General features: G+C 36.3%; 1 protein-coding gene across 3 annotated transcripts; it reads right to left on the bottom strand.

The window, feature by feature from the left end:
* Nucleotides 1-27,604, bottom strand: ZFAND1 (zinc finger AN1-type containing 1). Of its 3 annotated transcripts, XM_027089707.1 has the most exons (10): nucleotides 27,526-27,604; nucleotides 24,607-24,649; nucleotides 23,611-23,650; nucleotides 22,210-22,305; nucleotides 21,076-21,200; nucleotides 20,897-20,988; nucleotides 19,992-20,113; nucleotides 2,613-2,768; nucleotides 1,191-2,522; nucleotides 1-213 (listed from the first exon to the last, which is right to left on the bottom strand). In XM_027089707.1, exons 1-9 carry the CDS (start codon nucleotides 27,578-27,580, stop codon nucleotides 2,352-2,354), a joined length of 900 nt encoding a protein of 299 aa, XP_026945508.1. In that variant the 5' UTR covers nucleotides 27,581-27,604; the 3' UTR covers nucleotides 1-213; nucleotides 1,191-2,351. The 3 variants fall into 3 exon arrangements, with proteins under 3 accessions (XP_026945508.1, XP_026945509.1, XP_026945510.1); XM_027089708.1 differs by lacking the exons at nucleotides 1-213; nucleotides 22,210-22,305 and having other exon boundaries at nucleotides 1,338-2,522; nucleotides 27,526-27,600; XM_027089709.1 differs by lacking the exons at nucleotides 1-213; nucleotides 22,210-22,305; nucleotides 24,607-24,649 and having other exon boundaries at nucleotides 1,338-2,522; nucleotides 27,526-27,589.
* Nucleotides 27,605-27,657: the final 53 nt, after the last annotated feature.

Here is a 27,657-nt window from a genome sequence, read left to right as displayed (position 1 = left end):
AATTGTCAAAGCAATTTTTATTGGATATTTTTACAAGTTTTTGAAATTTTCACTTATGTAGGTTAATCTTTCAAATACAATAGACTTTATAGTCCATCAATTTTATTTCCATGTACCACACTGAGAAAAACAAAATACACTATACCAATGTTGAAAATAGGGACTGGAACTAATGCTTCTGTGATATTTCAGTTAAGTTCCCAGAGAACTTCCCTGGTTTAAAAAGACAAAAAACAAACATAAGACAAGAACTTTATGAAACCAAAGCTATCTTTACAGTTATGTGACCAAATATCTTAATTCACAATTTTTGTCACCCAGGTCAAAGAGGTGAGGAATGTAAATTTTACTTTCCTCAGATCCTTCCATCTGTAGCATTTACCCTTCTTCAGGTTCTCCAAGGCTTCTTATCTGAAAACTGCCTGGAATAAAATCTGACAAATCTGGGAAAAATCTAGTAATTTATTATTCATGTGTATTTACTGGCTGATTATATGAAGCTTAAGCTCATTTGTATCATACTGTAGTTAGATATTTATCTGAATTTAAAACATTTTTCTACTTGTGGGTTTTCTGCTTGTAATTCTAGTCGCCTGTGAGCAGGTAGAAAGATTCTAAGGAGGGGTGGGGACAGCCAACCCTAGAATTATATTAAGCGGACTCAACTGAAAGCCCTAAAAGAAAGCCTGAGAAAGATGTCTGATTTCAGAGTAATTTGGAAACGAGACACTGGGGGGACTTCCTCTCGTGCCCACAATCTTATTCTCTTTAGGAGACTTCTCAGGCCGGATCTCCCGTCCATAGAGCCTCCAAGAATGCTGGCACCTGTGTCTCTTACAGACTAGTTTGCTCCACTATCTGGGACCAGATGACATAAGTCCTTCCCTCCATGCTGCTTTGTCTCTTTTCTAACCATTGACAGGACCTCTTCTTTAGTCTCAAGTGTAGCTCAATCTCTGCTCACCTTACTTCCCTTCTTTTCAACCCGCATTGGTATTTTTTCTGGTATATTTGGCTTCAGTTCCATTCATGAGACATGTGTTGGTCATCTACCCTGTGCAAGTAATTATGCAGATGCTAAGGTATTTGTATTAAAACTGTCTGGTATCTGGGAATATATTTAAATATTATTTCTACTTCTGGTCTTATGGTTTCTGATAAAAGAGCTATTAGAACATAGCTATACTTACTATATATTCTTTGGCACTTGCCACGCTGCTTTGTATTATAGTTTTAAGTACGTATACATCTCTTCATTGTATCCACCACGGCAGTTAGAATCAAATCCTTACATTTAGTAGGTACTTGAATAACTAGGTTAATAAATGAATGTATAAGCAGCTGATAGAAGTCAGAAGTTATCTCCATTCACTGCATGAAAATAATATGAAGAAAGAATTAGAGATGAAATAAACACTGTGAGTTTATTCCTTTAATTAAACCTAAAGCCACTATCCCTGTCTATTGCAAAGTAGAAAAGGGACAAATAACAAACAGAAATAACTTCTATTTCTTCTCTATAGTAGTACTTTGCTGAGTATAGATAGAATACATCAGTCAGGAGCATTAATTTTAATGTGTTGGTAAAATGTAGTTACTTTTGGCATGTGTTTTGCTTTGGTATATATATAAAGGACTTGTAATGTAGTTTAGCTATCCCATCTTTCTTCTTATCTGTACTGTATGATACAGATAAAATGGTGAATCCTACTGGAGGGAGTTTTTTAATCAGAGATATGCCCCAAAGCACTTAGGTGACAACAAGAAAATAATTTTCCCTTCCTAGGCCTGAGACTCCTCATCCACAAACTTTGAAGAGTGAGTGAGATGACCTCTAAGTTTCTATGACTCATGTATACACATCAATTTATACATCATGATGTAGGTGGATACTAAGGCTCCATGATGGTAGGCTTGGTCATGTGTCTTGCGTAAAGCAAAAGTGATACATGTTATCTTCTAAGAGCCATCTCTTTCTTCTGCCATAAGAATGGCAATGTCCCCAAAAGGGGTCATTCCTTCATATTAGATTCTGGAGTAAAGACAACATGGAGCAGAGTCACAGCCAATCAAAGCCGACATTAACCAAATGAGAAATATATCTTGTTGTTGTTATTATAGCATAACCTAATAAAAGTTAATTAGATAAGAGAATTTGCTAAATGTCAGTTCATAGTTAAACCTGAAAACACAAAAATTCAAATCCAATTTAATAAAGACTGATAATGTAAATTATGACATAATATGAAATAAAAAGCAAGTTTTAAAAATAAAAAATACATAGTATTTGTAGTAAAAGAATTTGATTAACAATGAATTTTCCTCGATTTCTAGCTTGACTCCCTGAATGACTATTCCAAGTAAGAATCAACATTATTTAAAAACTGTTCTTCATCATTCAGATATTCCAAGATAATACTTCCACCACTGTATAAAGGACAATCCTCCTTAGCAATCCAGGTTTCCAAAATATGATCCAAGGGTAAGGCTTCTCCTGAGGTACTGTGACATAATCTCAATTTCTGTTAAGAGAGAGATACATCATAATGTAATAAACGTGCTTTATAGAGTATTCTAAAACTTTTAGGGAAGAAGTTATAACCTGTTGTTACCTTAGGTGTTAATTTGTTATTGTCATTTTTAAGACTGGCTAAAGAAGCTGCAAAGTCTATGACCCTTCCAATGCTCCACTGCTGGCAAAAGAACATTGGCTTACTCTTCTCTTTGCTCCCCTTAGGTAAGAAAACCTGAAAGTAAATTCTTTCCGTCTGTAAAAATAAAAAGTTAAAATACAGATTATATACATGAAATGGACATCTGTTTTTGTCTGGTGACATTTCTTCCTCTCTTCTCCTGGTCAGAGAAGGATTACCCTCTAATGATACAACTTCTAGTGGGAATACAATCATAGAACCCCAGCATCCACCTAAATGCATGGGCAGAGGATCTAAGACCCTAGTCAGGATGATCTATGAAAAAATAGTCATGTGACCTACATTAGGCCAATCAAGGTCCTTTCCTGGGATTTTACATTCAAAACCTGGGGGCAGGGAGGAGCAATATTTTTCCAGAGTTTTTTTTAAGTCTTGCTGAATTAAACCTGAGGTTGCCTGCAGCTATCCTCCATGCCTCTCAGCCATTCCTGAACCAATGTGGAAAAGTTTCCTCAAATGAAAAACAGTGAGTCTAACTCCCAGAAAGAGAAGTCAAGGAAAGAGATGGCCTCTTTCAACAGCATTTGAGTCCTGGAATTCAGTCATACCTTGAGACCAGATCAGTGCAGCATTCCCCATTATGTGAGAAAAAGAAAAATTGTTTTGAGTAAGCTAGTTGGTTTCTGTCAAGTTTCTGTCACTTACAATTAAAAGATTCCTGAGACATATAACATTTCTTTTCACCTGAAAGACCTCACTACATATTTAGAGACAGCAGGGCTTTCGAAAACAAAGAAACGAAAAAAAAAAAAAAAAAAAGTTAGACAAGCACCATATCAACAAAAGAGAAAGATTCAGAAATCTGGAGATGGTTCCTCCAGTATTCTATACCCTGTATGCTTCCTTTATATTGTACTTTCTTGCACAATTAACAAATGTAGAAAACAAGAAGAGGAGCAAAGGTATTGGCTTCTGATTTTCCCTTCTTCCTAAAATCGCTTTAAAGAAGTGCTGGCTTTACAGACCAATTCCTGCTACAGTAAATATTTCAGCATAACTGGAGGATCCCTAAGTTGTAGGGAAAGATCACAATTATTCTAAGAAATAATAGATTCAACACAATTTCTATCTCAGCACTAAGGAATTTAGATTTGTTAGAGACCAGTGGAATGCATTATTACAGAGAACAAGTATTAAAAGAAAAATAAGAAATCATTGGAAATTCAAGCTTTGGGCCAACTCTATAACCTCGTAGTCCTTGCTCCAAAAACACAGCAACAAGAGCATTAATCTGAAAGAGAAATTTAAAAAGATATACCCTCACCTAAAAGTGAAAAAATAAATAAGTCTGAGGATCCAAAAATGAAACAGAAAGGCAAAGTGACAGTAGGCAGGCTGAGCCACAGGCTTTCAGGGCTCCAGAAGAGGAAGAGCTTTTGGGTTAACAGGAAATAACAGTGTCACATGGTGATGGGGCACCTACGTCCGGCTCACTGATTGAAAACAGGAGCTTGTGTGGGACGTGCACTCCAGGAAAGGAGGCTTAAGAAGTTACTGTTGAATGTTGATGTAGGCTGTTGCTTACAAAAACCGATATACAGGGAGGCAGAAAAGCACAGATATAACCTCTTGACAGTGAACAAAGCCAAAGCCTTCCAGCTCAGTAAATGGATCTGTAATAATCTGAAAATCTTCAAAGAACAGAAGCACAAAGTGTCAATCTCAAACTTGGGTTTGGAATAGAGGTCATGGGTAGGTGGGCCTGTGGAAGAAAATGTGAGACTGCTAGCAGGGAGAGGTGAGTGAAAACAGTAAGAGAGACACAGAAAGAAACTCCTACTCAACACGAACATGCAGAAGCTGTATGCCGAAATTTCAAAACAAATCAAAGGTTAACTTATTCTGAGCAGGTGAAACTAAATAAACTTGAAAAAGACATTTATAAAAGTTATTTAGAATGTACAAGGAGATAAAGAATAATATTCATAAAAATGGAACAGAAAATTGTAAAACTGAAACAGGCAGAAATGAAACAGGAAAAGCTATGAAGATCCAATTAGAAATATAAAAACCTAAGAATACAGTTTCTGAAATAAGAAATTAAAGCACACTAAATTGCTATAATCTTCAATAAAAAGGTTTAATTGATTGGAAGATGAATTGAAGCAGTCATCTAGAAGGCAGCACAAATAGACATAAAGATAGAAATTACAAATCTCTAAAATATGTCTAGTAAGAGTTTCAGAAGAGAAGAAAAGTAAGTAATATTCAGAAAGAAAATAATAATTTTCCAAGAGTAAGAGATAAGTCAGATTTTAAAATCTATCTCAAGGGTCAAGCTGTGTAATTAAAACAAATCCACACCTAGCAACATTGCACTGAAACTGGAAAATATCATAGATAAAACCTTAAAAGCTACACACACAAAAAAAAGAAAGAAAAATTACCCAAAAAGCAACAAGAATAAGATCTACAGCACAAGTTTCCTGAACAATAGACAAAAGAAGCCAATGAATAGTATATTCAGGGTTGAGAGAATCTAACAGATAATCCAGCTCAAGTGAGGGAAAATTAGGGCAGTTTCTGACAAACAAAAGACTGAAAGAGTTTACCAACAAAGACTCTTAATGAATGAACTGCTAAAGAATGGACTTTAGCCAAAATAAAAGTGAGTCTTAAGGAAAAAAGAAACAAAAAATATATTGGTAAATTTAAATAGCAAGTGACTTAAAAATAATCATGTGTGAACGAAGATGATGGGATGGAAGATATTCAACCGCATAAAGCCATATCAAACTCTTTGTCTTATTCAAGAGGATACAATACCAACTAACTTTAGATTTTGAGAGAAGAATTGGTATTTAATTATACATGTTAAAAATTTTAAAGGTAAGCACATGCCTATTATCACTATTATTACAAAACATTATATTGAAGATTATAGATAATATAATACAAGAAAATGAAATAACTAATACAATTATTGAAAAATAAAAACTAAGCTACTTGTCAATGGGATGTGATTGTATACCTAGGAAGTCAAAGGCAAAAAAAAAAAAAAAAAACAACTTCTAAAATAAATAGAAGAATTTAGCGATGTGATTGAATAAGATGAATATACAGAATTCAAGATCTTTTTCTTCTATATTAACAATAAGTACTAGGAATAGAGGTAAAGGGAAATATTCTATTCACAAAGAAAAGAAAACCCATAAGATAATTAGAGATGAAAATAAGCAAGGAGTAATAAGACTTAAATGAAGAAAAATATAAAATGTTACAGAAGGCAATAAAATGCAATCTAAAAGAGAAGACATAAAGTTCTTAGATAGGAAGATGATGTCATAAAAATGTCATTTCTCTCAAAATTAATATATATCATATAATGCAAATTCAGAGAATCCTTCAGGAATGATCCTCAGTCAGGACTTGTTAATAGATGCTGCAGGGAAGTTGAATTTTACTTCACCCAACTTCACAGAAATCACTTGATAATGTATCAAGGAGGTTTTGCCTCAGTTACTTGCACCTTGTGGGTAGGGAAGGAGCCAGAATCCCCAGAATCAAAAGGAAGAGGCCAACTGGGTAATAAAATCCTCCTGAGAATGGCAAATCAGGCTTCTCATAAATGGCAGATTTCTCACTTCCTGTAGGCACTATTATTCACAGCCAACATCCTTGTGGGAAACTTTGAAAGATTTGAGAAGCCACATTTCTGCCTAAACCATGTTGTGTTCTCTCTTGCTTTTTATAATGATTTCTTTCAGTTTCTACATTTTGACCTTTAAAGAGGCTATATTCTTTAACAGTGTCTGCTGGAGTCTGTCACTTACAACCTTGTCCCATTATGACAACCATGAAAATCCCGAGAGATTAAAAAAAAAAATTGTATATAATAATCACAAGGTTCATATGGATGAATAAAGCAAAAAAAAAAAAACTGCTAAGAAAAACTATGGAAAAATATGGATGGGACTTACATTATCATATATTAGAACATTCTATAAAGTTATTATATCAAATCAACTTGGTATTAACATATGAATAAGAAATAGATGAATGGAATAGAATAGGAAATCCAAAAACTGATCTAGTAAAAATAAATTTTAAACTTATCATGAAGGTGATATGTGGTATTTCAATTCAATAGGACAAAGATGAATTCTTTAATTGGTTGGCAGAAACTAGCTAATCAACTGGAAGAAAATAAAATTGGGTCCTTAGCTCATATCATATGCTAAAATCAAATTCCAGATCTATTAAAGACAGATAAAAAAATGAAAACCCTAAGAAAACAGATATGAAAGACAGACCTTAGAAAAATTTAGAACCCTGATATGTCAATGAGATACCTAAGTAAAATCAAGATGTCTGACAGATTTTGAAAAAAGATTCCAAAGCGGATTGATTATAGATAAAGGATTAATATCCATTCTACTCCAAGAGGTTCCATAGTTGACCAAACAAAATATAAATGAAATAAAAATAACAACCTAAAAGAAAAATGATCAAAGGATATGCATGGGCAATTCAAGGAAGAGCAATCATACATGGCCAATGAACATAACAAAAGATGCTCAAACTGAACAGTGGTCAAGGAAATGCAAAGTAAAGCAATTAGGAAATATCTTTTCACAGCCATTAGACTGGAATACATTTTAAAAGATAAACAACTACTGGAAACCACTGGAGGGGAAAGGTACTCTCATGTATGGCCACAAGAGGCAGTATAATAATAAACAGGGTAGAATGGCAGGCTCTGACCACGTGAGTGATCTTAACAGCACTTCACTTCAGATTACTAATCTGTGAAATGAGGATAATAATATATCACATGACAGTCATGAGTACTAAGGGAGATAAAAATCTAGAGCCACAAAACAATGCTTGGCATAGTGCAATCAGTCAATAAAAGTTGACTATTATAATTACTGATGGTAGAAATGTAAATTGTTTCAACTTTGTAAAGCAGCTTGGCAACATCTATTAAGATTTAAAATACACATACCCTTTGAACCAGAAAACACACTCCAGGGAATTTATCTCACAGAAACAGGAAACTTCTTAGCACAGTTGCCAAAACTGGAAACGGAAGTGAATGTTCATCAATAGGAAAATGGTGATATAAGTCACAGTAGATCCACACCACTTGGAAAATTATCCAAGCTTTTAAAGAAAATGATTTAGAACCATACCAGTTCCCTTGGGGGAATTTCTGTTAGGCATTCATAAGAAGAATATATAGAGATAAAAGGATATCTTACCTACCTGAAGTGGGCTTTATTTTTATCCATAGGCTTAATCACTGTCTGAAATTGTAGTATATATTTAATAACGGTCTCATCCTACTGGAATATAAACTTCATATGGGCAGGGACTTTGTTTTACCTACTGTTGTATCCCCAGGTTTGTTTTACCTACTGTTGTATCCCCAGAACCTGGTATATAGCACGTATTCCAAAAAAAGTGCTAACTAAAGGAATATCATGCCATTTTTATGAAATAATGACCCTAAAACACTCTTTATGTCTTTGTATGCACATACCAATAGCCATTTTCATTTATGTAAAATTATACACATGTATATGCACATATATACATGGATGCATATATATATATAAATAATATGTGTCAGTACATATATGTATAAACACACACAAATATTAATGATACAGGGGAAGAAGTTCTATCTATAGACCTGCATGCTCCACGATAAAGTGTTAGGTGTGTTGAGAACATGGTTTCTGAGGCAGTCTCCCTGGTTTCAATTTGCAGCTCTCCACTTACTAGCTGTGTTACTACCAAGTTACTTAACCTTTTTGTGCCTCAGTTTTCTTGTCTATTAGGCAGAGATAATAGTACATATTTCACAAGCCTGTTGCGAGCATTAAATGTGATAGAAGAGGGCCTGGAACAAAGTTAGTGCTATAGAAGTTTTTGCTATTATGTTTTAAGTAATAAAAGAATTGCAAAGTAATGTGAATAATATTTTTGGATACTTTAGAGCAGGTCTTCTCAACTATGTCACTATTGACATTTTAGACCAGAAAATTCTTTCCTGTGGGTGCTGTCCTGTACACTGTGGGACATTTAGCAGCATCCCTAGCCTCTACCCACTAGATACCAGCAGCACCCCCATGCCCAGTTGTGACAATCAAAAATGTCTCTAGACATTGTCAGATGTCCCCAAGGGGGCAAAACCATCCTCAGTTGAGATGGACATGAGCACAGGAGGGTGTGTTTAGTTCTTTTCCTTTATACAATTTTTTTAAGTTACCCTTGTTGAAAGTATGTATCTTTATAATTTTAAAAACAAATAAAGAAGTTTTCAAAAAAGAAATATTAAGGATATGCAAAGAAGAAGACTATAATCAATGGTTTCTAAACCAGCAGAATGAAAGGGAATACAGAAAATTCAGTCGATACAAAAAATGACTGGAGAGAAATAAATAATAAAAGGAAAAGGATGATGAGCAAAAAACATAAGATGGAAGAAATACATTCAAATACATGTGATCATAATAAATATAATTGGGTTCAACTCACCTATAAAAGAAAGATACTATCAAATTGGATTAAAAAAACAAAGTCCAGCTACATGCTGCCTACAAGAAACACCCTAAAAATAAAACAAGAAAAGTTGAATATAAAGGGATAAAGACATAATAGTTAACTATTCATCAAAAGAAAGGTAATAAAACAATATTATTATCATTCAAAACTGGATTTAAGGCAAAATTCATAAAGAAGACATAATGATGAAGAAATTCAATGTATCTGATAATATACAACTCAGCAAAACTATTAGAGTTACAGGAATAAAAAACCTGACAAAACCACAGCTACAGTGGGATTTTGATACCATCTGTTTCAGAAACTGATACATCAAGCCAAACAAAAATTAGTAAGCATGCACACACATATACATATGGACAGAGAGAGAATGCAAATGAAATAACAAACAGGACAAAATGTAAATAACTGGTATATTTGGGTAACAAATATGAAAATATTCTCTGTACTATTCTTGCAACTTTTCGGTTTGAAACTGTATCAAAATAAAGTTACCAAAAAAAAAAAAAAAAAATACACCTAACAAGTAGGTTGAAATAAGCAAGTTCATTATTCAGTGTGAGAAGTTAGAAAAAGAACATCAGAGAGAATGTAAACAAAGCAGAAAAAAAATAATAAGAGCAAAATTAGCGCAGCAGAAAGCAAAGAAACAATAGAGGTCAATAAAACCAAAACATGATTCTTTGAAGAAACTAAAATATAAATTTAAAAAGTAAACACAAACCTCTAGCAAGACTGTTCAAGGGGAAATCAAAGAAAAGTACGAATGAAAAATATTAAGAATGACTAATGAAAGACACAATAGAGATTTGGGAACATAAGAAAATAAGTTGAACAATTTTATAACAATAAACTGAAAGATCTACATCAAACAGAAATTTTTAAGAAAGATGTTATTTACCAAAATATATTTCAGAAGACATAGAGTACCCAAATAAGCCAAGAACTATTTAATACATTAAAATAGTATTCAAAATTCTCCCCTCAAAAAAAGGCAACAGGGCTTCCCTGGTGGTGCAGTGGTTGAGAGTCTGCCTGCCGATGCAGGGGACACGGGTTTGTGCCCCGGTCCAGGAAGATCCCATATGCTGCAGAGCGGCTGGGCCCGTAAGCCATGGCCGCTGAGCCTGCGCGTCTGGAGCCTGTGCTCCGCAACTGGAGAGGCCACAACAGTGAGAGGCCCGTGTATCACAAAAAAAAAAAAAAAAAAAAGGCAACAAATCTGAAAGTTATAACAACCATTACCAAACCTTCAAGAACAAATAATACCCAAATATTTCAAAGAATAGAAGAGGGAAAGCTACTCAACTAATTTTATTTGTTGGCTACTAATGTGAAGACAAAACACTAAATAATATATTAGTAAATCAGATTAGCAGCACATTTTAAAAGAATTATATACCAGAGTGAACTGGTTTATCCCAGAATATGTGGGTGATTCACAACAAAAAAAACTGATCAATGTAATTTACCACATTGATAAGGAAAAAAAACTCAACATAATCATCTTACTAGATGGAGGAAAAAAAATTATAGCAAAATTTAATACCTATTCTTGATATAAATTCCTAGAAAACTAGGAATAGAAAAATATTGTTAACCTAAGGAAGGCTATTATCAAAAATCTACAGCAAATGTAATATTTAATGACAAAACTTTAGAATAATTTGCATTAAAAGTCAGAAATATGATGAAAATGCCTGCTATCACTCATATTATTCAACATTGTTGTGGCGATTTCAGCCAAAGCACTAACACAAACAATAATAATGAGAAGGTGGAAGAGCAAGAGAAAAGCAAATTTGAAAAAAAACAAAAACAAAAACAAAACAAAAAAAAACAACTCACAAAATTGTCATTTGCAGAAGATGTGACTGCACAGAAAACAAGCCAGGAAATCTATAAACTATGGGAACTATTAGAGTCTATTTGCTGGATGGAAGGGCATTATAAAACAACCAGGAATAAACAATTAGAAAAATGTTAATTTAAAAAAATTACCATTTACAATGGCAGCAAAAATTATGAAGAGCCTAAGAACAAACCTAAGAAAAGACATATAAAATATGTATGGTAAGCATTATAGGATGTTCCTTAAAGACATAAAAGAAGACCTAAATAAAGTTGGATAGACCATGGAGATGAATGGGAAGAGTGAAATTTTAAAGATGTCAACTGTCTCTAATTTTAAATTCAGCACAATTTCTATCAAAATCACCATTTAACAGAACAGGACAAAGTGATCCTGAAATTTTTACAAAAGAATAAATGGCCAAGAATAGACACAGTTGAAAGCAAAGAATGAGGTGGAGAGGATTGTCCTACTTATTATAAAGCTATTATAATTAAGACAGTTTAAATTGATGCAAAGAGAGACAAACAGACCAAAGGAACTGAACTGAGATCCCCAGACTAGTCCCACATATACAAAAGAATCTGGTGTATGACAGAAATGTCATTACAAGGATGAACGCTTCAATATCTTATGTTACAACGATAGGTAACCCATTGGGTGGGGAGGGGAAGGAAGAAATCTCTACCTCTACTTACTTACAATTAAATTCCAGATGGAATAAAGAGCTAAACAAAAATATAAAATAAAACTTTTAAAGGAAAATGTAAGAAAATAACATTTTTAAAAGTACAATCTTAATGAAATCATTAATAAATTTGAGTGTATTAAAATTTAGAAAGTCTGAATTACTAAAGAGATCAAAAGCAAAGTGAAGACAAGCTACAGACTGAGAGAAGATTTGTGTAACATACTTAATCAAAAAAAGATTAGAATTCAGAATATATAGACTTTTATAAACCTTTCTAAAAGTTCCACAACCCAACAGAAAACATGGGCAAAGGATATGAACAAATAATTCACAAAAGAAAGCCCAATATCCAATAAACATATGCAAAGTAGCTGAACCTCACTAGTCACAGGGAAATTCAACTTTAAACCTCACAGAAGTATCATTTCACATCTATCAGATTGGTAACAATGAATAATACCCTACGGTGGCAAGAAACACTGAAACTCTCAGACACTACAAGAAGGAGATAAATTTGTACAACTACTTAAAATAAAAAGTTGACAAGGAGGAGAGAAGGCAAGATGGCAGTGCGTGAAGATGTGGAGTTAGCATCTCCCCACAACTAGGGCACCTGTCAGCCACTGGTGGGGGACTTTAACCCCCAAGGAGATGGGAGGAAACGCAGAGTGAACCGGTAGGATGTAGGGGGACCGAGGAAGGAGGAGAAGTGGAGGCCAGACAAGACCGGCACCCTTGAGGCTGGGAAAATCAGGAGAGGCAGGTGGGAGAGACTCTCTGGGAAGAGTGGGAGAGGAGCAGAGGGCGATCGCCTGGCCCATGGGACCGGGGAGCCTGCTGAGCTCCCAAGCTGGTCCCCACCCACACACATACAAAGTCCCATCCAGGCCATGAGGGTCCTGGAGGCATAGGAGGGACGCTGGGGAGATCAGGAGTGGCAGGCGGGAGAGGCCATCCAGGAGGAGCGGGAGAGGAGCAGAGGGCAACTGTCCTGCCCACTCGGGTACAGGGAGCCTCTGAACTCCCAGGCCGGTCCCCCGTCCTCCAAACCCCACTACAGGCCACGTGGGTCCTTGAGGGTATAGGAGGGAGGCCAGGGAGATCAGGAGAGGCAGGCGGAAGGGGCCCTCCGGGAGGAGCAGGAGAGGAACAGAGGGCGACTGCCCCGCCCACTCACCTGCTGAGCTCCCAGGCCGATCCCCTGCTCTCCAAGCCCACTACAGGCTGCGTGGGTCCTTGGGGGCATAGGAAGGAGGCCAGGAAGATCAGGAGAGGCAGGCAGTAGAGGTCCTCCCAGACCCCAGACCAGAGGAGCAGGAGAGGAAAGGAGGGCGTCTGTTCTGCCCACTCGAGCCCAGGAAGCCTGCTAGGCTCCCAGGTGAGGTCTCCTGCTCTCTGAGCCCAGGAGTGGAAGCTACGCCTGAGCCCCTTCTGTTCCTTGAGCCTAAGCCCCACCCCCACAGCCCCCAGGGCCTTTTCCAGCCCGTGGGATCTGAGCATTGGCCCCGCCCACCACCCAAACCTCATCCTTGCTTAGGCCCCACTCTCCACAGCCAAGGCCTTCCCCCCCTTCTTTTTTTCTTTTCCCTCCTCTTTTTTACTACTGTAGTACTGATGTACCTTCCAGTTGTTGATTCATCTATATTTTTATTTTTACATTCTTTCTAACATATCTGTTAGTTTCCTAATCTAATTTTATTTTTTACTTTGTTATTGTTCTCTTTTTTTTGCCACCACACGTGGCTTGTGGGATCTTGATTTGTGAGCACGGGGTTGGGCGGAAGATCCTGCAGTGGGAGCTCCGAGTCTGGACCACTGGACTAACAGAGAACCTCAGACCTCAGGGAATATTCATCAGATTGAGGGCTCACAGAGTTCCTCATCTCAGCACCAAGACCCAGCTCTACCCAATAGCCTACAAACTCCAGTCTTGGAAGCCTCAGGCCAAACAACCAGTAAAACTGGAACACAATCCCACTCATTAAAAAAAAAAGCATGAGATGGCAAAAAAATATGTCACAGATGAAGGAGCAAGGTAAAAACCTACAAGACCAAATAGATGAAGAAAAATCAGGCAATCTACCTGAAAAAGAATTCAGAGTAATGATAGTAAAGATGATCCAGAATCTCGGAAATAGAATGGAAGCACGGATTGAGAAAATACAAGAACTGTTTAACAAAGATCTAGAAGAACTAAAGAACAAACAAACAGAGATGAATAACACAATAACTGAAATGAGAAATATGCTAGAATGAATCAATAACAGAATAACAGAGGCAGAAAAACAAATAAGTGAGCTGGAAGACAAAATGGTGAAAGTAACTGCCAAGGAGCAGAATAAAGAAAAAAGAATGAAAAGAATTGAAGACAATCTCAGAGACTTCTGGGACAATACTAAACACACCAACACTCAAATTATAGGGGCCCCAGAAGACAAAGAGAAAAAGAAAGGGTCTGAGAAAGTATTCGAGGAGACTACAGTGGAAAAATTCCCTAACATGGGAAATGAAATAGTCACCCAAGTCCAGGAAGCACAGAGAGTCCCATAAAGGATAAACCCTAGGAAAAACACACCAAGACACATATTAATCAAACTAACAAAATTAAATTCAAAGAAAAAATATTAAAAGTAGCAAGGGAAAAACAAAAAATAACATACAAAGGAATCCCCATAAGGTTATCAGCTGAGTTTTCAGTGGAAACTCTGCAGGCCAGAAGGGAGTGGCAGAATATAATTAAAATGATGAAAGAGAAAAACCTACAACAAAGATTACTCTACCCAGCAACGATCTCATTCAGATTCGATGGAGAAGTCAAAAGCTTTTCAGACAAACAAAAGTTAAGAAAATTCAGCACCACCAAACCAGCTTTACAACAAATGTTAAAGGAACTTCCCTAAATGGGAAACACAAGAGAAGAAAAGGACCCAGAAAAACAAACCCAAAACAATTAAGAAAATGGTAACAGGAAAATACATATTGATAAGAACCTTAAATGTAAATGGATTAAATGCCCCAACCAAAAGACAGACTGGCTGAATGGATGCAAAAACAAGACCCATATATATGCTGTCTACAAGAGACCCACTTCAGACCTAGGGACACATACAGACTGAAAGTGAAGGGATGGAAAAAGATTCCATGCTAATGGAATTCAAAAGAAAGTTGGAGTAGCAATACTCATATCAGATAAAATAGACCTTAAAATAAAGACTGTTACAAGAGATAAGGAGGCACACTACCTAATGATCAAAGGATCAATCCAAGATGAAAATATAACAATTATAAATGTTTATGCACCCAACATAGAAGCACCTCAATACAAAGGCAAATGCTAACAACCATGAAAGGAGAAATTGACAGTAACACAACGACAGTACGGGACTTCAACACCCCACTTACACCAGTGGACAGATCACCCAAACAGAAAATAAATAAGGAAACACAAGCTTTAAATGACACAATAGACCAGATGGATCTAATTGATATTTACAGAACATTCCACTCAAAAGTGGCAGAATACACTTTCTTCTCAAGTGCACATGGAATATTCTCCAGGATAGATCACATCTTGGATCACAAATCAAGCCACGGAAAATTTAAGAAAATTGAAATCGTATCAAGCATCTTTTCTGACTACAATGTTATGACACTGGAAATCAATTATAGCAAAAAAACTGCAACAAACACAAATACATGGAGGCTAAACATTGTGCTACTAAATATCCAAGAGATCATTGAAGAAGAAATAAAAAAATACATAGAAACAAATGACAATGAAAACACAATGACCCAAAACCTACGGAAAGCAGCAAAAGCAGTTCTAAGAGGGAAGTTTATAGCAATTCAATCTCACCTCAAGAAACAAGAAAAATCTCAAATAAACAATCTAACTCTACACTTAAAACAACTAGAGAAAGAAGAACAAAGAAAACCTAAAGTCAGTAGAAGGAAAGAAATCATAAAGATCAGAGCAGAAATAAATGAAATAGAAACAAAGAAAACAATAGCAAAGATCAATAAAACTAAAAGCTGGTTCTTTGAGAAGATAAACAAAATTGATAAACCCTTAGCCAGACTCATCAAGAAAAAAAGGGAGAGGAAGCAAATAAATAAAATTAGAAATGAAAAAGGAGAAATCACAAATGACAATGCAGAAATACAAAGGATTATAAGAGACTACAACAAACAACTATATGTCAATAAAACGGACAACCACGAAGAAATGGACAAATTCTTGGAAAGGTACAATTTTCGAAGACTGAACCAGGAAGAATTAGAAAATATAAACAGACCTATCACGAGTAATGAAATTGAAACCATAATTAAAAATCTTCCAACAGGGCTTCCCTGGTGGAGCAGTGGCTAAGAATCCGCCTGCCAATGCAGGGGACACAGGTTCGAGCCCTGGTCCAGGAAGATCCCACATGCTGCAGAACAACTAAGCTCGTGTGCCACAACTACTGAGCCTGTGCTCTAGAGCCTGCGAGCCACAACTACTGAGGCTGCGTGCTGCAACTACTGAAGCCCGCATGCCTAGAGCCTGTACTCTGCAACAAGAGAAGCCACCGAAACGAGAAGCCTGTGCACCGCAACGAAAAGTAGCCCCCGCTCACCTCAACTAGAGAAAGCCTGCGCACAGTAACGAAGACTCAACACAGCCAAAAAATAAATAAATCAATAAAATAAATAAATTAAAAAAAAAAATCTTCTAACAAAGAAAAGTCCAGGACCAGATGGCTTCACAGGCAAATTCTATCAAACATTTAGAGAAGAGCTAATAACACCCATCCTTCTCAAACTCTTCCAAAAAATTACAGAGGGAGAAACACTTCCAAATTCATTCTATGAAGCACCATCACCCTAATACCAAAACCAGAAAAAGATATCACAAAAAAAGAAAATTATAGACCAATATCACTGATGAATATAGATGCAAAAATCCTGAACAAAATACTAGCAAACAGAATCCAACAGCACATTAAAAGGATCATACACCATGATCAAGTGGGATTTATCCCAAGGATGCAAGGATTCTTCAATATATGCAAATCATGCAATGTGATACACCACATTAACAAATTAAGGAATAAAAACCGTATGATCATCTCAATAGATGCAGAAAAAGCTTTAGACAAAATTCAACACCCATTTATGATAAAAACCCTGCAGAAAATGGGCATAGAGGGAAACTACCTCAACATAATAAAGGCCATATATGACAAACCCACAGCAAACATCATACTCAATGGTGAAAAACTGAAAGCATTCCCACTAGGATCAGGAACAAGACAAAGATGTCCACTCTCTCTACTCTTATTCAACATAGTTTTGGAAGTCCTAGCCACAGCAATCAGAGAAGAAAAAGAAATAAAAGGAATACAAATTGGAAAAGAAGAAGTAAAACTGTCACTATTTGCCGATGACATGATACTATACAAAGAAAATCCTAAAGATGCCACCAGAAAACTACTAGAACTAATCAATGAATTTGGAAAGGTTGCAGGATACAAAATTAATGCACAGAAATCTCTGGCATTCTTATACACCAACAATAAAAAATCAGACAGAGAAAGTAAGGAAACACTGCTATTTACCATTGCGCATAAAGAATAAAATACTTAGGAATAAACCTGCCTAAGGAGACGAAAGACCTGTACTCAGAAAACTATAAAACACTGATGAAGGAAATCAAAGATGACATAAACAGATGGAGAAATATACCAAGTTCTTGGATTGGAAGAATCACTATTGTGAAAATGACTATAGTATCCAAAGCAATCTACAGATTCAATGCAACCCCTATCAAACTACCAATGGTATTCTTCACAGAATTAGAACAAAAAATCTTACAATTTGTATAGAAACGCAAAAGACCCTGAAGAGCCAAAGCAATCCTGAAAAAGAGAAACGGAGTTGGAGGAATCAGGCTCCCTGACTTCAAACTATACCACAAAGTTACAGTAATCAACACAGTATGGTACTGGCACAAAAACAGGAATTTACATGAATAGTACAGGATAGAATGCCCAGAGATAAACCCACGCACATATGGGCACCTAATTTACGACAAAGGAGGCAAGAACATACAATGGAGAAAAGACAGCCTCTCAGTAAGTGGTGCTGGGAAAACTGGACAGCTACATGTAAAAGAATGAAATTAGAACACTCCCTAACACTCTACACAAAAATAAACTCCAACTGGATTAAAGACTTAAATGTAAGGCCAGACACTATAAAACTTTAGAGGAAAACATAGGAAAAACACTGACATAAACCACAGCAAGATCTTTTTTGACTCATCTCCTAGAGTAAAAGAAATAAAAACAAAAATAAACAAATGGGACTTAATTAAACTTAAAAGCTAAAAGCTTTTGCACAGCAAAGGAAACCAACAAGAAGACAAAAGGCAACCCTCAGAATGGGAGAACATATTTGCAAATGAATCAACAGACAAAGGATTAATCTCCAAAATATACAAACAGTTCATGGAGCTCAATATCAAAAAAACAAACAATCCAGTTAAAAAATGGGCGGAAGACCTAAATAGACATTTCACCAAGGAAGACATACAGATGGCCAAGAGGCATGTAGAAAGATGCTCAACATCACTAATTATTAGAGAAATGCAAATTAAAACTACAATGAGATATCACCTCACACTGGTCAGAATGGCCATTATCAAAAAAGCTAGAAACAATAAATGCTGGAAAGAGTGTGGTGAAAAGGGAACCCTCCTACACTGCTGGTGAGAATGTAAACTGATACAACCACTATGGAAAACAGTATGCAGGTTCCTTAAAAAACTAAAAATAGAACTACCATATGACCCAGCAATCCCACTACTAGGCATATACCCTGTGAAAACCATAATTCAAAAAGAGACATGCACCACAATGTTCATTGAAGCACTATTTACAATAGCCAGGACGTGGAACCAACCTAAATGTTCATCGATAGATGAATGGATAAAGAAGATGTGGCACATATATACAATGGAATATTACTCAGCCATAAAAAGAAACAAAATTGAGTTATGTGTAGTGAAGTGGATGGACCCAGAGTCTGTCATACAGAGCGAAGTAAGTCAGAAAGAGATAAACAAATACCGTATGCTAACACATATATATGGGCTCTAAAAAAAAAAATGGTACTGATGAACCTAGTTGCAGGGCAGGAATAAAGAGGCAGACATAGAGTATGGACTGAATGACACGGGGTGGGACGGCAAAGCTGGGGTGAAGTGAGAGTAGCATCGACATATATACACTACCAAATGTAAAATAGTTGGCTGGTGGGAAGCAGCAGCATAGCACAGGGAGATTGGCTCCGTGCTTTGCAATGACCTAGAGGGGTGGGATAGGGAGGATCGGAAGGAGGCTCAACAGGGAGGGGATATGGGGACATGTGTATGCATATGGCTGATTCGCTTTGTTGTGTAACAGAAACTAACTCGGTATTGTGAAGCGCTTATACTCCAATAAATATCTATTAAAAAAAAAAAAAAGGTTGAAAATATCTAGTAAAGCTGAAGATGAGCAAACCCCATGATCCAGCTTTTCTATTTCTAGGTATGTTCCCTAGAGGAGCATTTTTCAATTTGATGGTCTCAATCCTTCAGGGGCTACAAAATCAACAATCTTTAAAGTAGAATAAAAAATATCAGAAAATACACATACACATAAGGTATACACATCAGTTACTTACTGAAACTGTGTTAAGGTATGTATGTATGTACATATGTACTGAACTGTTATAGAAAATGTAATTGGCAATATGGAGTTTTAAAGAAGCTGCCCTAGAGAAATGTTCCTACAAGTACACATGGATGTTCACTTTTGAACAGTTTATAATAGCAAACAACTTGGACAAGAAATCTGAATTGTGTTCACTAAAAGAATGGATAAATGGATATTCACACTACAGAAAAATGTGAGCTATCAAAATGAATGAACAAGACTCAATGTATCAGCATGGATAAAGTTTTAAAAAATGATACCAAGGGTAAAAGAAAAAAGTTGAAGAAGGATACATATGGTTTACTGCTGTTTCTATAAAGTGAAAAAAACTCATAAAAACTATGTATTATTTATGCAGACTGATGCCATGTAATAGTAGAAATGATACATATAAGGTTCTCATACTTAATGAGAGGGAAGAGTAAAAAGGGAGCTCTAGCTATGTTTAGAACATTTTGTTTTCTAAAATCTCTAAGACCAACCTGTGGCAATGATTTATCTCCATTAGCATGCATCTTTAACTTCATCAATGCTACCTTTGCAGCTGTTTCACTATTTTTTGCACCTTTCCGTCGTTTGCTTGCTGTCTCTCCTCTCTTGGAATCTAAGAAATAAGTGTAAGCATATAAGCAAATAAGAACTTTTACATTTTCCAGAGTTTTATTTTTATTATTATTAACTATGGCCCTGAAATGTACATGAATTACATATTATAGAGATATATAGAGACCACATTCATTTTATAGGTATGATCAATGGAAAAATACCACTGAGTTGACCTAAGTGATTTCCACATCAAAAACAAGTTATGTGCCTCTTTCCAGCTTAAATCTATTTAATCCAGAGCAATCACTAACACTTCTACAGAGAATTTTAAGATCTGGTTATAGAAGATTTTAATTTGATTAATTTAATTTAATTTAAAGTAACACCCTTAATATAAAATGAAAATTCAGCTGAACTAACATGGTAGCAGACAGACTGGTCTAAACCACAGATACATTCTTTCCTCATATGTCAGAATATCAGCAGCATTCATAGGACAGCTGACTGGGCTTAAACTTTAGTCTTTAAAGAATGTAAACCACTACTTCAGCCTCATGAATACAATTTTTAGCCAAGATGGTTAACCAGCTGATATAAATGGACCAGCAAAAGAGAACATCTGGTAGGATATTTCCATAGAATTTCCAAATTTTCATTGGAAAGCCTTGTGAGAAATACTGTCACAAGAATGTCATCAAAATCTATAGCAAGTTACAACCATCAGGGTTGCTAACAACACCTTCCATAACTGGCAAGCGGACACGAGAAGCAGGGCTCTGGAACTCATATAGAGTATAGAGAGCAGTAGGGAAACAACAAAACAAGCTTTCTAGATACTTGCCAATAATGTCTTTAACAAGTTTCTGAGTGGCAGCCATACGAGACTTAGGGATTTCCAGTTCTTCACATTCATGATCTGACTGATGACGATGTCTATGAGCAACAGAAGAGTGACACTAGTTCATGTATTTGCATATGACTTAAACAGATATACAGAGTTTGAATCGTCTCAGTGATCACCTCAGGCAAAAATTCTTCTCACAATAAGGACACATAACTGGCACAAGCTCTCTTTCAGCACAGTCCTTGAATGAGCATGGGGAAGATGTATGTGTATCTGACTTCAGTCTCTCAATTACAGTAACCTGAAAATGTAAAATGGGGGACGTGATATTATATTTCACATTTAAAGCAAATCAACAAATCTATTCTGGATATCCATATCATTTTTGCTTAAACTTATAAGAGAAACTCACACATTCTCACATAGATTATAAAAATTGTTCATGTAAGAAATGATTACTGTGCTGACTGCTCTACATTTCCAAAGTTTTCCTACTGTGGTGTATTTATCTTCTAAGTCAAGTTAAAATGACTACTCAGTTACTCTCCATAATTTTAGTCTTCTACTTTGTAACATACTACACAAAGATGCCTCCGTAATAATATGCTTAGGTAATCAGCTCATCACTCCTCAAATGGCAAGTCATATCTACTTTCTATACTGGTTTTAGAGGCTTAAATACATGTAAAAGAACACTTAAAATTATATGTTTTTCCATGATACAGAGGGTTAAAGACAGTTTTCACAACGATATACTATTCTTTTTTTAAAATAATTAATTAATTTATTTATTTATTTTTGTCTGTGTTGGGTCTTCATTTCTGTGCACGGGCTTCCTCTAGCTGTGGCAAGCGGGGGCTACTCTTTGTTGCGGTGCACAGGTTTCTCATTGCAGTGGCTTCTCTTGTTGCGGAGCATGGGGTCTAGGCACGTGAGCTTCAGTAGTTGTGGCACGCAGGCTCAATAGTTGTGGCTCGTGGGCTCTAGAGCACAGGTCCAGTAGTTGTGGTGCATGGGCTTAGTTGCTCCACAGCATGTGGGAATCTTCCTGGACCAGGGCTCGAATCCACGTCCCCTGCATTGGCAGGTGGATTCTTAACCACTGTGCCACCAGGGAAGTTCCACACGATATACTTTATTTTGTATTTAATACTGTATTACTAGCAAATATTACATCAGAGAAAAAAGAGCTTTTATGAGATAAAAAGAAGTCCAGATCACTCAGGCTATTTTGAGTATTAAGTAACTAGGTTTCTAGAACTGAATGAACTCAGTAGACCCTTGCACAACTCAGGGGCTGAGGTACAAACCCTCCACGCAGTTGAAAATCCAAGTATAACTTTACAGTCAGCTCTCCATATCTGCAGTTCTGCACCTGCAGATCCAATGCATTGTATAGTACATACCTAGTGAAAAAAATCCACGTATAAGGGGACCCACACAGTTCAAACCTATGTTGTTCAAGGGTCAACTGTAATTGCTTGAAATCTATAACCAAAGCGCATTCCTCTATATAAATGATAGTTACATCTTGTTGGAATTAACTTCTTAACTATTTTTTCAAATTTATTCCAATGGTCTAAAGGTAGAAGATTTTTATTTCACCTTTAAATTAATAAGATCTAATTGAGAGACATTCATAGAAATCAAATCATATAAGAAAAATGAAAACACAGGGAAGATTTACAAGCTGTATAACAAACATGAATATGTTTACTATATGACTCTATATGAGTATTTCCTTCCAAGTAATCCTGAATAATACCAATATGTTACTTAATTTTTATTTCCTCAAATAAATCACCAAAACTTCAAAGGGCCAGATTTTGACTGAAGCTCATTTAACCTTAATTTTCTATAATCAAGAGACTCAGTAAAGTGTTTGGTAAACGGTGGGCAGGAATAAATATCAACTGCAAAACGTGAGGTAAATGCTTCTTTCCAAATGGAGTAAATTCAGTTTAACTTCCTGCTGACCTCTGATCCAAGGGAGGTGGAACAACTTCTCTGATCACAAATTTGAGAAAATTACATTAGGCTCAGCTTTCTCTTTTTTTCCTTGGAAGCCTAACCTGGTGCAGCATTGCTGTGACTGGTGGGCAAATCCACCTAATTCTGGATTTCCTTTGCAGACTCTACACTAAGCTATATCATTTTTGGCTCTACATTAAGCTATATCATTCAACTTATTCTTTATCAGTAATAAAGATGATATTTCGGCTTCTATTTAACAGCCCTTTTTAATCTCTTGATTTGGTCCAAATTAGGGTAGGGAGATTTTGCTGGACTACAGGTTTGCTCCTAGTGACCTAAGGCTGATGGAGTCAGAACAATGTATTACCACAGAGTCCTAACACCAGGCACCAGTGAAAATGAATGAAACAGTGAAGCAAACTGGAAGGATTATATGATGAGGATGTTAATTCCATTATGTATTTATAAATATAGAGCCTAAAGCTATAAGCAGGCTATGTAAACAGAAATGAAGTACAAAGGAATAAGAATTATAAGAACAAAAATTTATAAATACCAAGTAGACTATTTTATGTTAAAACATACTGAGAAAAATAATATAAATAAAGTAAGACCCTCTTACATAATCAGTTTAGTCTGCCAAATTTTAATCTGTGGTACACTGGGATTAAATTGAATCAAATTCTGAATGAAAGTACATAAACACAAACATGTTTTACCGGGAGATATTAACATACCTCAGGACAGCTATGTGACTCCCTGCTCCTGTGTTCAAGGCTTAAATAACAACAAAAAAAGTGTTTATTTAAATGTAATCAAATAATGTACTTAAAGATAACTGCAGTAATTTGAGATATTTTAATGGTTAGTATCCTTAAGATTAACTACACTCACACTACATTAACAACTCTGCCTATAAGAATAAACTGAAATGACAGATAAATAAAAGAGCATCTATAGTCTCAAAAGTTTTAAAACCCAACTACTATTCAACTTCAATATGAGTACAAAAATTCACCACTCTTAATTACCTTTACTTTGAGTGCTTTAAGGTGTGTGAAAATGCAGACCCTTTTGATTCTTTTATTTCTCAAAAATAATCAGTAATAAAATGTCAAAGGAGTGTTCTAGTTCTGAATGACTTAAAACTATGCATTATTTTTATTTACTTCTAATAAATCTTTCTGAATCATCTTCTGAAAAGAATTTATTCTTTCAGTGCTCTATGTAATAAATTAAATACCTGATACTTGAAAGTTTAATTGAAAAGAAAATGCATTTTCCAAAATTCTTGTTTGTTCCCAGGTTTTACTTTACATGTGATGTGTGTGCAAAGGACGTATAGTACTCAATTTAAGAAATATAAAGGTTGGGCTCTTTTCATTTTATTAATTAAAATAAAGACTAATAATCATAACTGGATTTTTTTTTACCATATCCTTTATATTGTGGATATGTTCTCTCCTTGTGATTAAAAGACATATATGTGACTTTTACATAAAAATCACACACATCACCCCATTTCTGGAAAGTTTAAAGACTAGCCACATATATGTACAGGTAATCAGAGTCTATGACTAGTCTATTTTTTTTCCCCAAGTGATTACTATAATGAATATCAGATATCAGTGGCTAAAGTAAAAACTATTTTAAATCATTCTACTTTTTAGAAATAAATCTCATATTATAAACACTAAAATTTCTCCCAAATAAAGCATAAAAACTTAACTTACCAAAATATTCCTGAACAACCATCACATACAAATGGAAGAAAATCTAAAATTGAGGGGAAATGTTATATGTTCTGGTCAGTAACTGATTTTGATTTAGTTTTCTTAAGTAAAAAGAACCTTAAAGTACTGAACTATGGCTATAGGAGAATTTTCCTTTTTGAACAATATCCTAGTGCAGCAAGCAGTGGTTAAACAAAAGCCATCACAACCTCAAGCACTTTGAAAGTAACTGGATTATCAGAAGATAAATGTTACTTGTTGTAGCATGCTAAACCAGAAAGAAAAAAAGAAGTCCTGTGAGTTTTCTGTTTGTTTCCCAGATTTACTAGGTGTTGTTTCTGAGGACTGTATAATGCAAAAATCCTGCATTTGAAGTGACAATCCTAGGTTTCAATTTTGATTCCACTGCTTACTAATCTAGCAATGCTAGGCAAGTTACTTAACAGTAGAGTTTTGGATTATATACATACATATTGTATATATATATATTTGATATATAGTATACAGTGTATGTATGTGTATGTATACAAAACCAAAGCTCTATTATTAGGTAATATGCATAAAAATAGACATAGATATAAGTATATTGTGTTTGTGTGCATATGTATATATGTGTGTATGTATCTATGCTATATGCCACACCTACTACACAGGGTAATTGTAAAAACCAAATGAGATACATGTAAAAGATAAGAATAGTAAGGCAATACCTGTAATTAACAAGAATAATTATAGCAATTAACTTGTTCTGAATACACACTCAACTCAGAAAAATCCTGTGGTGACTAGGTAGAGATGTGTTCAAAGAAATTTCAGAAATTCAATGGATGGATTGATTGATACCGCAAACTTTAGTCCTGAATTGTTTCTTTCCTTGCTGTTGAGGAAAAACTAAGTTAGGACTAAGTAACAACTAAGTTAGGAAATGAATTTTTGGAAAGCACATGAAAGTATCCATTCTTAGATGTGACAATTGACCATAAATCACTGAATACAATCATTTCTTCTCTAAATTGTTTTCAGTGTACCTCATATTAAATTACAGTATACAGCCAAGTGAGGCTGGCTATATCTAATCACACCACTTTCACAAAATGAAAACAAAAAGCACTGCACTTTAGAGAAAGTTACTATTGTCCCAAAATATCTCACCCTACAGAGTATCTTAACCTAAAAGAAAAAGAAGAGGTCCTATTATAACCCAAAGGGACCGCTGGATGTTTCTGTTTGTGGGACAAGAGGGCCCAAATATAGTTCTTCCTTCACCTGAAAAGCGAACTTAATGCATCGTCACTGTTGTCCTGAAAGCATGATACTGTAAGTATCTGTTTCATACCAAGAAAGTAGGTATACATTTGTCAAAAAGAGAAGGAAACTGAAGTATATGATACTTTACAAAACTTTTATGTCTCTTTCAAATCGGAAAAATGTACATGCTCACTATTTTGAGACTTTGGTGACCAACTAAATATTAGACGCAAACCAAGAGAATCCAGGGGTAAGAGTTAATATCAAGATAATTTCCTAACACTTGACACCATCCTTCTATTCATCCAGAAGCTAAATGAAATTTAGGATACTCACTTAACGTATTCTAACTCTTAACTGCTCTCCACTAGTCCAAAAGAGCTAGACCCTGCCTCAGTTCAGGTATTTACACTTTAAGAGACACCTGAAGTTGGAAAGGAAGATGAACTATGTCACAAATGGTAGATATTATGGACTTGCTAGAGATAATCAGGTATACCAGAATTATATAACTTACAGTCAAAACCCAACTGGCTAAGCTTCCCTATGAAAGATCTGCAAGGAAACATTGGTTCTTGCCTGCTGAATGGCTGAAGATGACAGCCCGTGGTGAAAGATACAAATCAGAGTGCTGAAAGTAACAATAACCTAGCAGGGATTGTGTCCTTTTGCCCACCACACACAACATGTATCATTTATCAACTGTAGCACTCCCACTAATTCTGGGCTAAACCCCAGAGTCCTTCTCAACAGTGATCGGGTGGCTACCTGCTGCCAGTGACTGTAGCTGCAATGGGAGATAAAACCTATTTTGCCACCCAATGTAGTATGAGCCAGATGTGGTAGCATCCATTTGGAGCGAAAGCCAGGTACCAAAGACTGAGCATTCTGTGTGGCTCTAGTGCTTCAGGACATACCTGCTACAGATGTTTCTAAGGCCTGTACCCCACTACCACTGGCTATTAGATTGGGCTATGTGTATCACAAGGTCTCTCAGTTCAGCGGAGAGAAAACATCACCTTACTAATGCTCTAAAAAAGCAGCTAACTATCCTGAAAGCTTTTCTGTGCAAAGGGCTATATTTTATAACCTTATGCGGTCCCAGCACCAAAGGAGGTGCTCAGTAAATGTTTACTGAATCTGTGATAATCAGAATCAAAGAGTGACAGAGCTGAGAGAGCGTAATGATCATCCGGAGGAAATGCTAAGGGCTCGTCTCCTGAGCAGCCCGCGAAAATGAGGTTAAAAACTGATCTCACCCAACTCCTTGCTCTGACAGATAAGCAAACAAAAAGTTTGGGAGAGAAGTGGCTTGCCCGAGGTCGCAGTGGCAGGTTCAGAAGGGAACTCTCCCGATTCCCAGACCGAAGCGTCCTCCCTCCCCGTGCTCATCAGAAAGGAGTGGGCGCGAAGCGACTACTTGGCAAGGCGCACTTGAAAATCAAAGTTCACACTGCAAGGTATGTTTTTGGGAATCGCATGGCTCCCTTCCAAGGAGACCATAAGCCTCTTCCAAAGGCTCAAGGGCAACAAAAAACATGGGCATCGAGGGCATCAACACATGTCACGGCAGACCCCCCCCGCAAGGGACACGCCCGCCCTGCCTCCTCAGACTCCGCCTGGCCCCACGGCCTTCCCTCCCGCGACCAGAGGTAGGAGCTCCAGAATCACCTAGCTGCCGGCACTGTTCCACCCGGCAGTGCCGCCCAATGTCCAACTCCGCCATCTCCCAGCGCCGCGAGAGGCGGGCACAGCCGCGGCAGGTCGGGACAAGGTCGCTCGCGCGGTGCCTGCTGGGAATGG

The sequence above is a fragment of the Aethalodelphis obliquidens genome, unplaced genomic scaffold, assembly GCF_003676395.1.
Source record: "Aethalodelphis obliquidens isolate GAN/ISIS:26980383/991018 unplaced genomic scaffold, ASM367639v1 scaffold68, whole genome shotgun sequence".
Classification (NCBI taxonomy): Eukaryota; Metazoa; Chordata; class Mammalia; order Artiodactyla; family Delphinidae; genus Aethalodelphis; species Aethalodelphis obliquidens.
Note: the sequence above shows the minus strand (reverse complement) of the source record. Positions and strands in the feature narration are given on the sequence as shown.

Coding starts and splice junctions, on each gene's coding strand:
- ZFAND1 (XM_027089707.1), bottom strand. CDS start 27,580: ATGGCGGAGTTGGACATTGGGCGGCACTGCCGGGTGGAACAGTGCCGG. Junction 22,306..23,610: donor AGTCACATAGCTGTCCTGAG/GTATGTTAATAT, acceptor TTTTTTCACTAG/GTATGTACTATACAATGCAT. Junction 2,523..2,612: donor ATAACAAATTAACACCTAAG/GTAACAACAGGT, acceptor CTCTCTTAACAG/AAATTGAGATTATGTCACAG.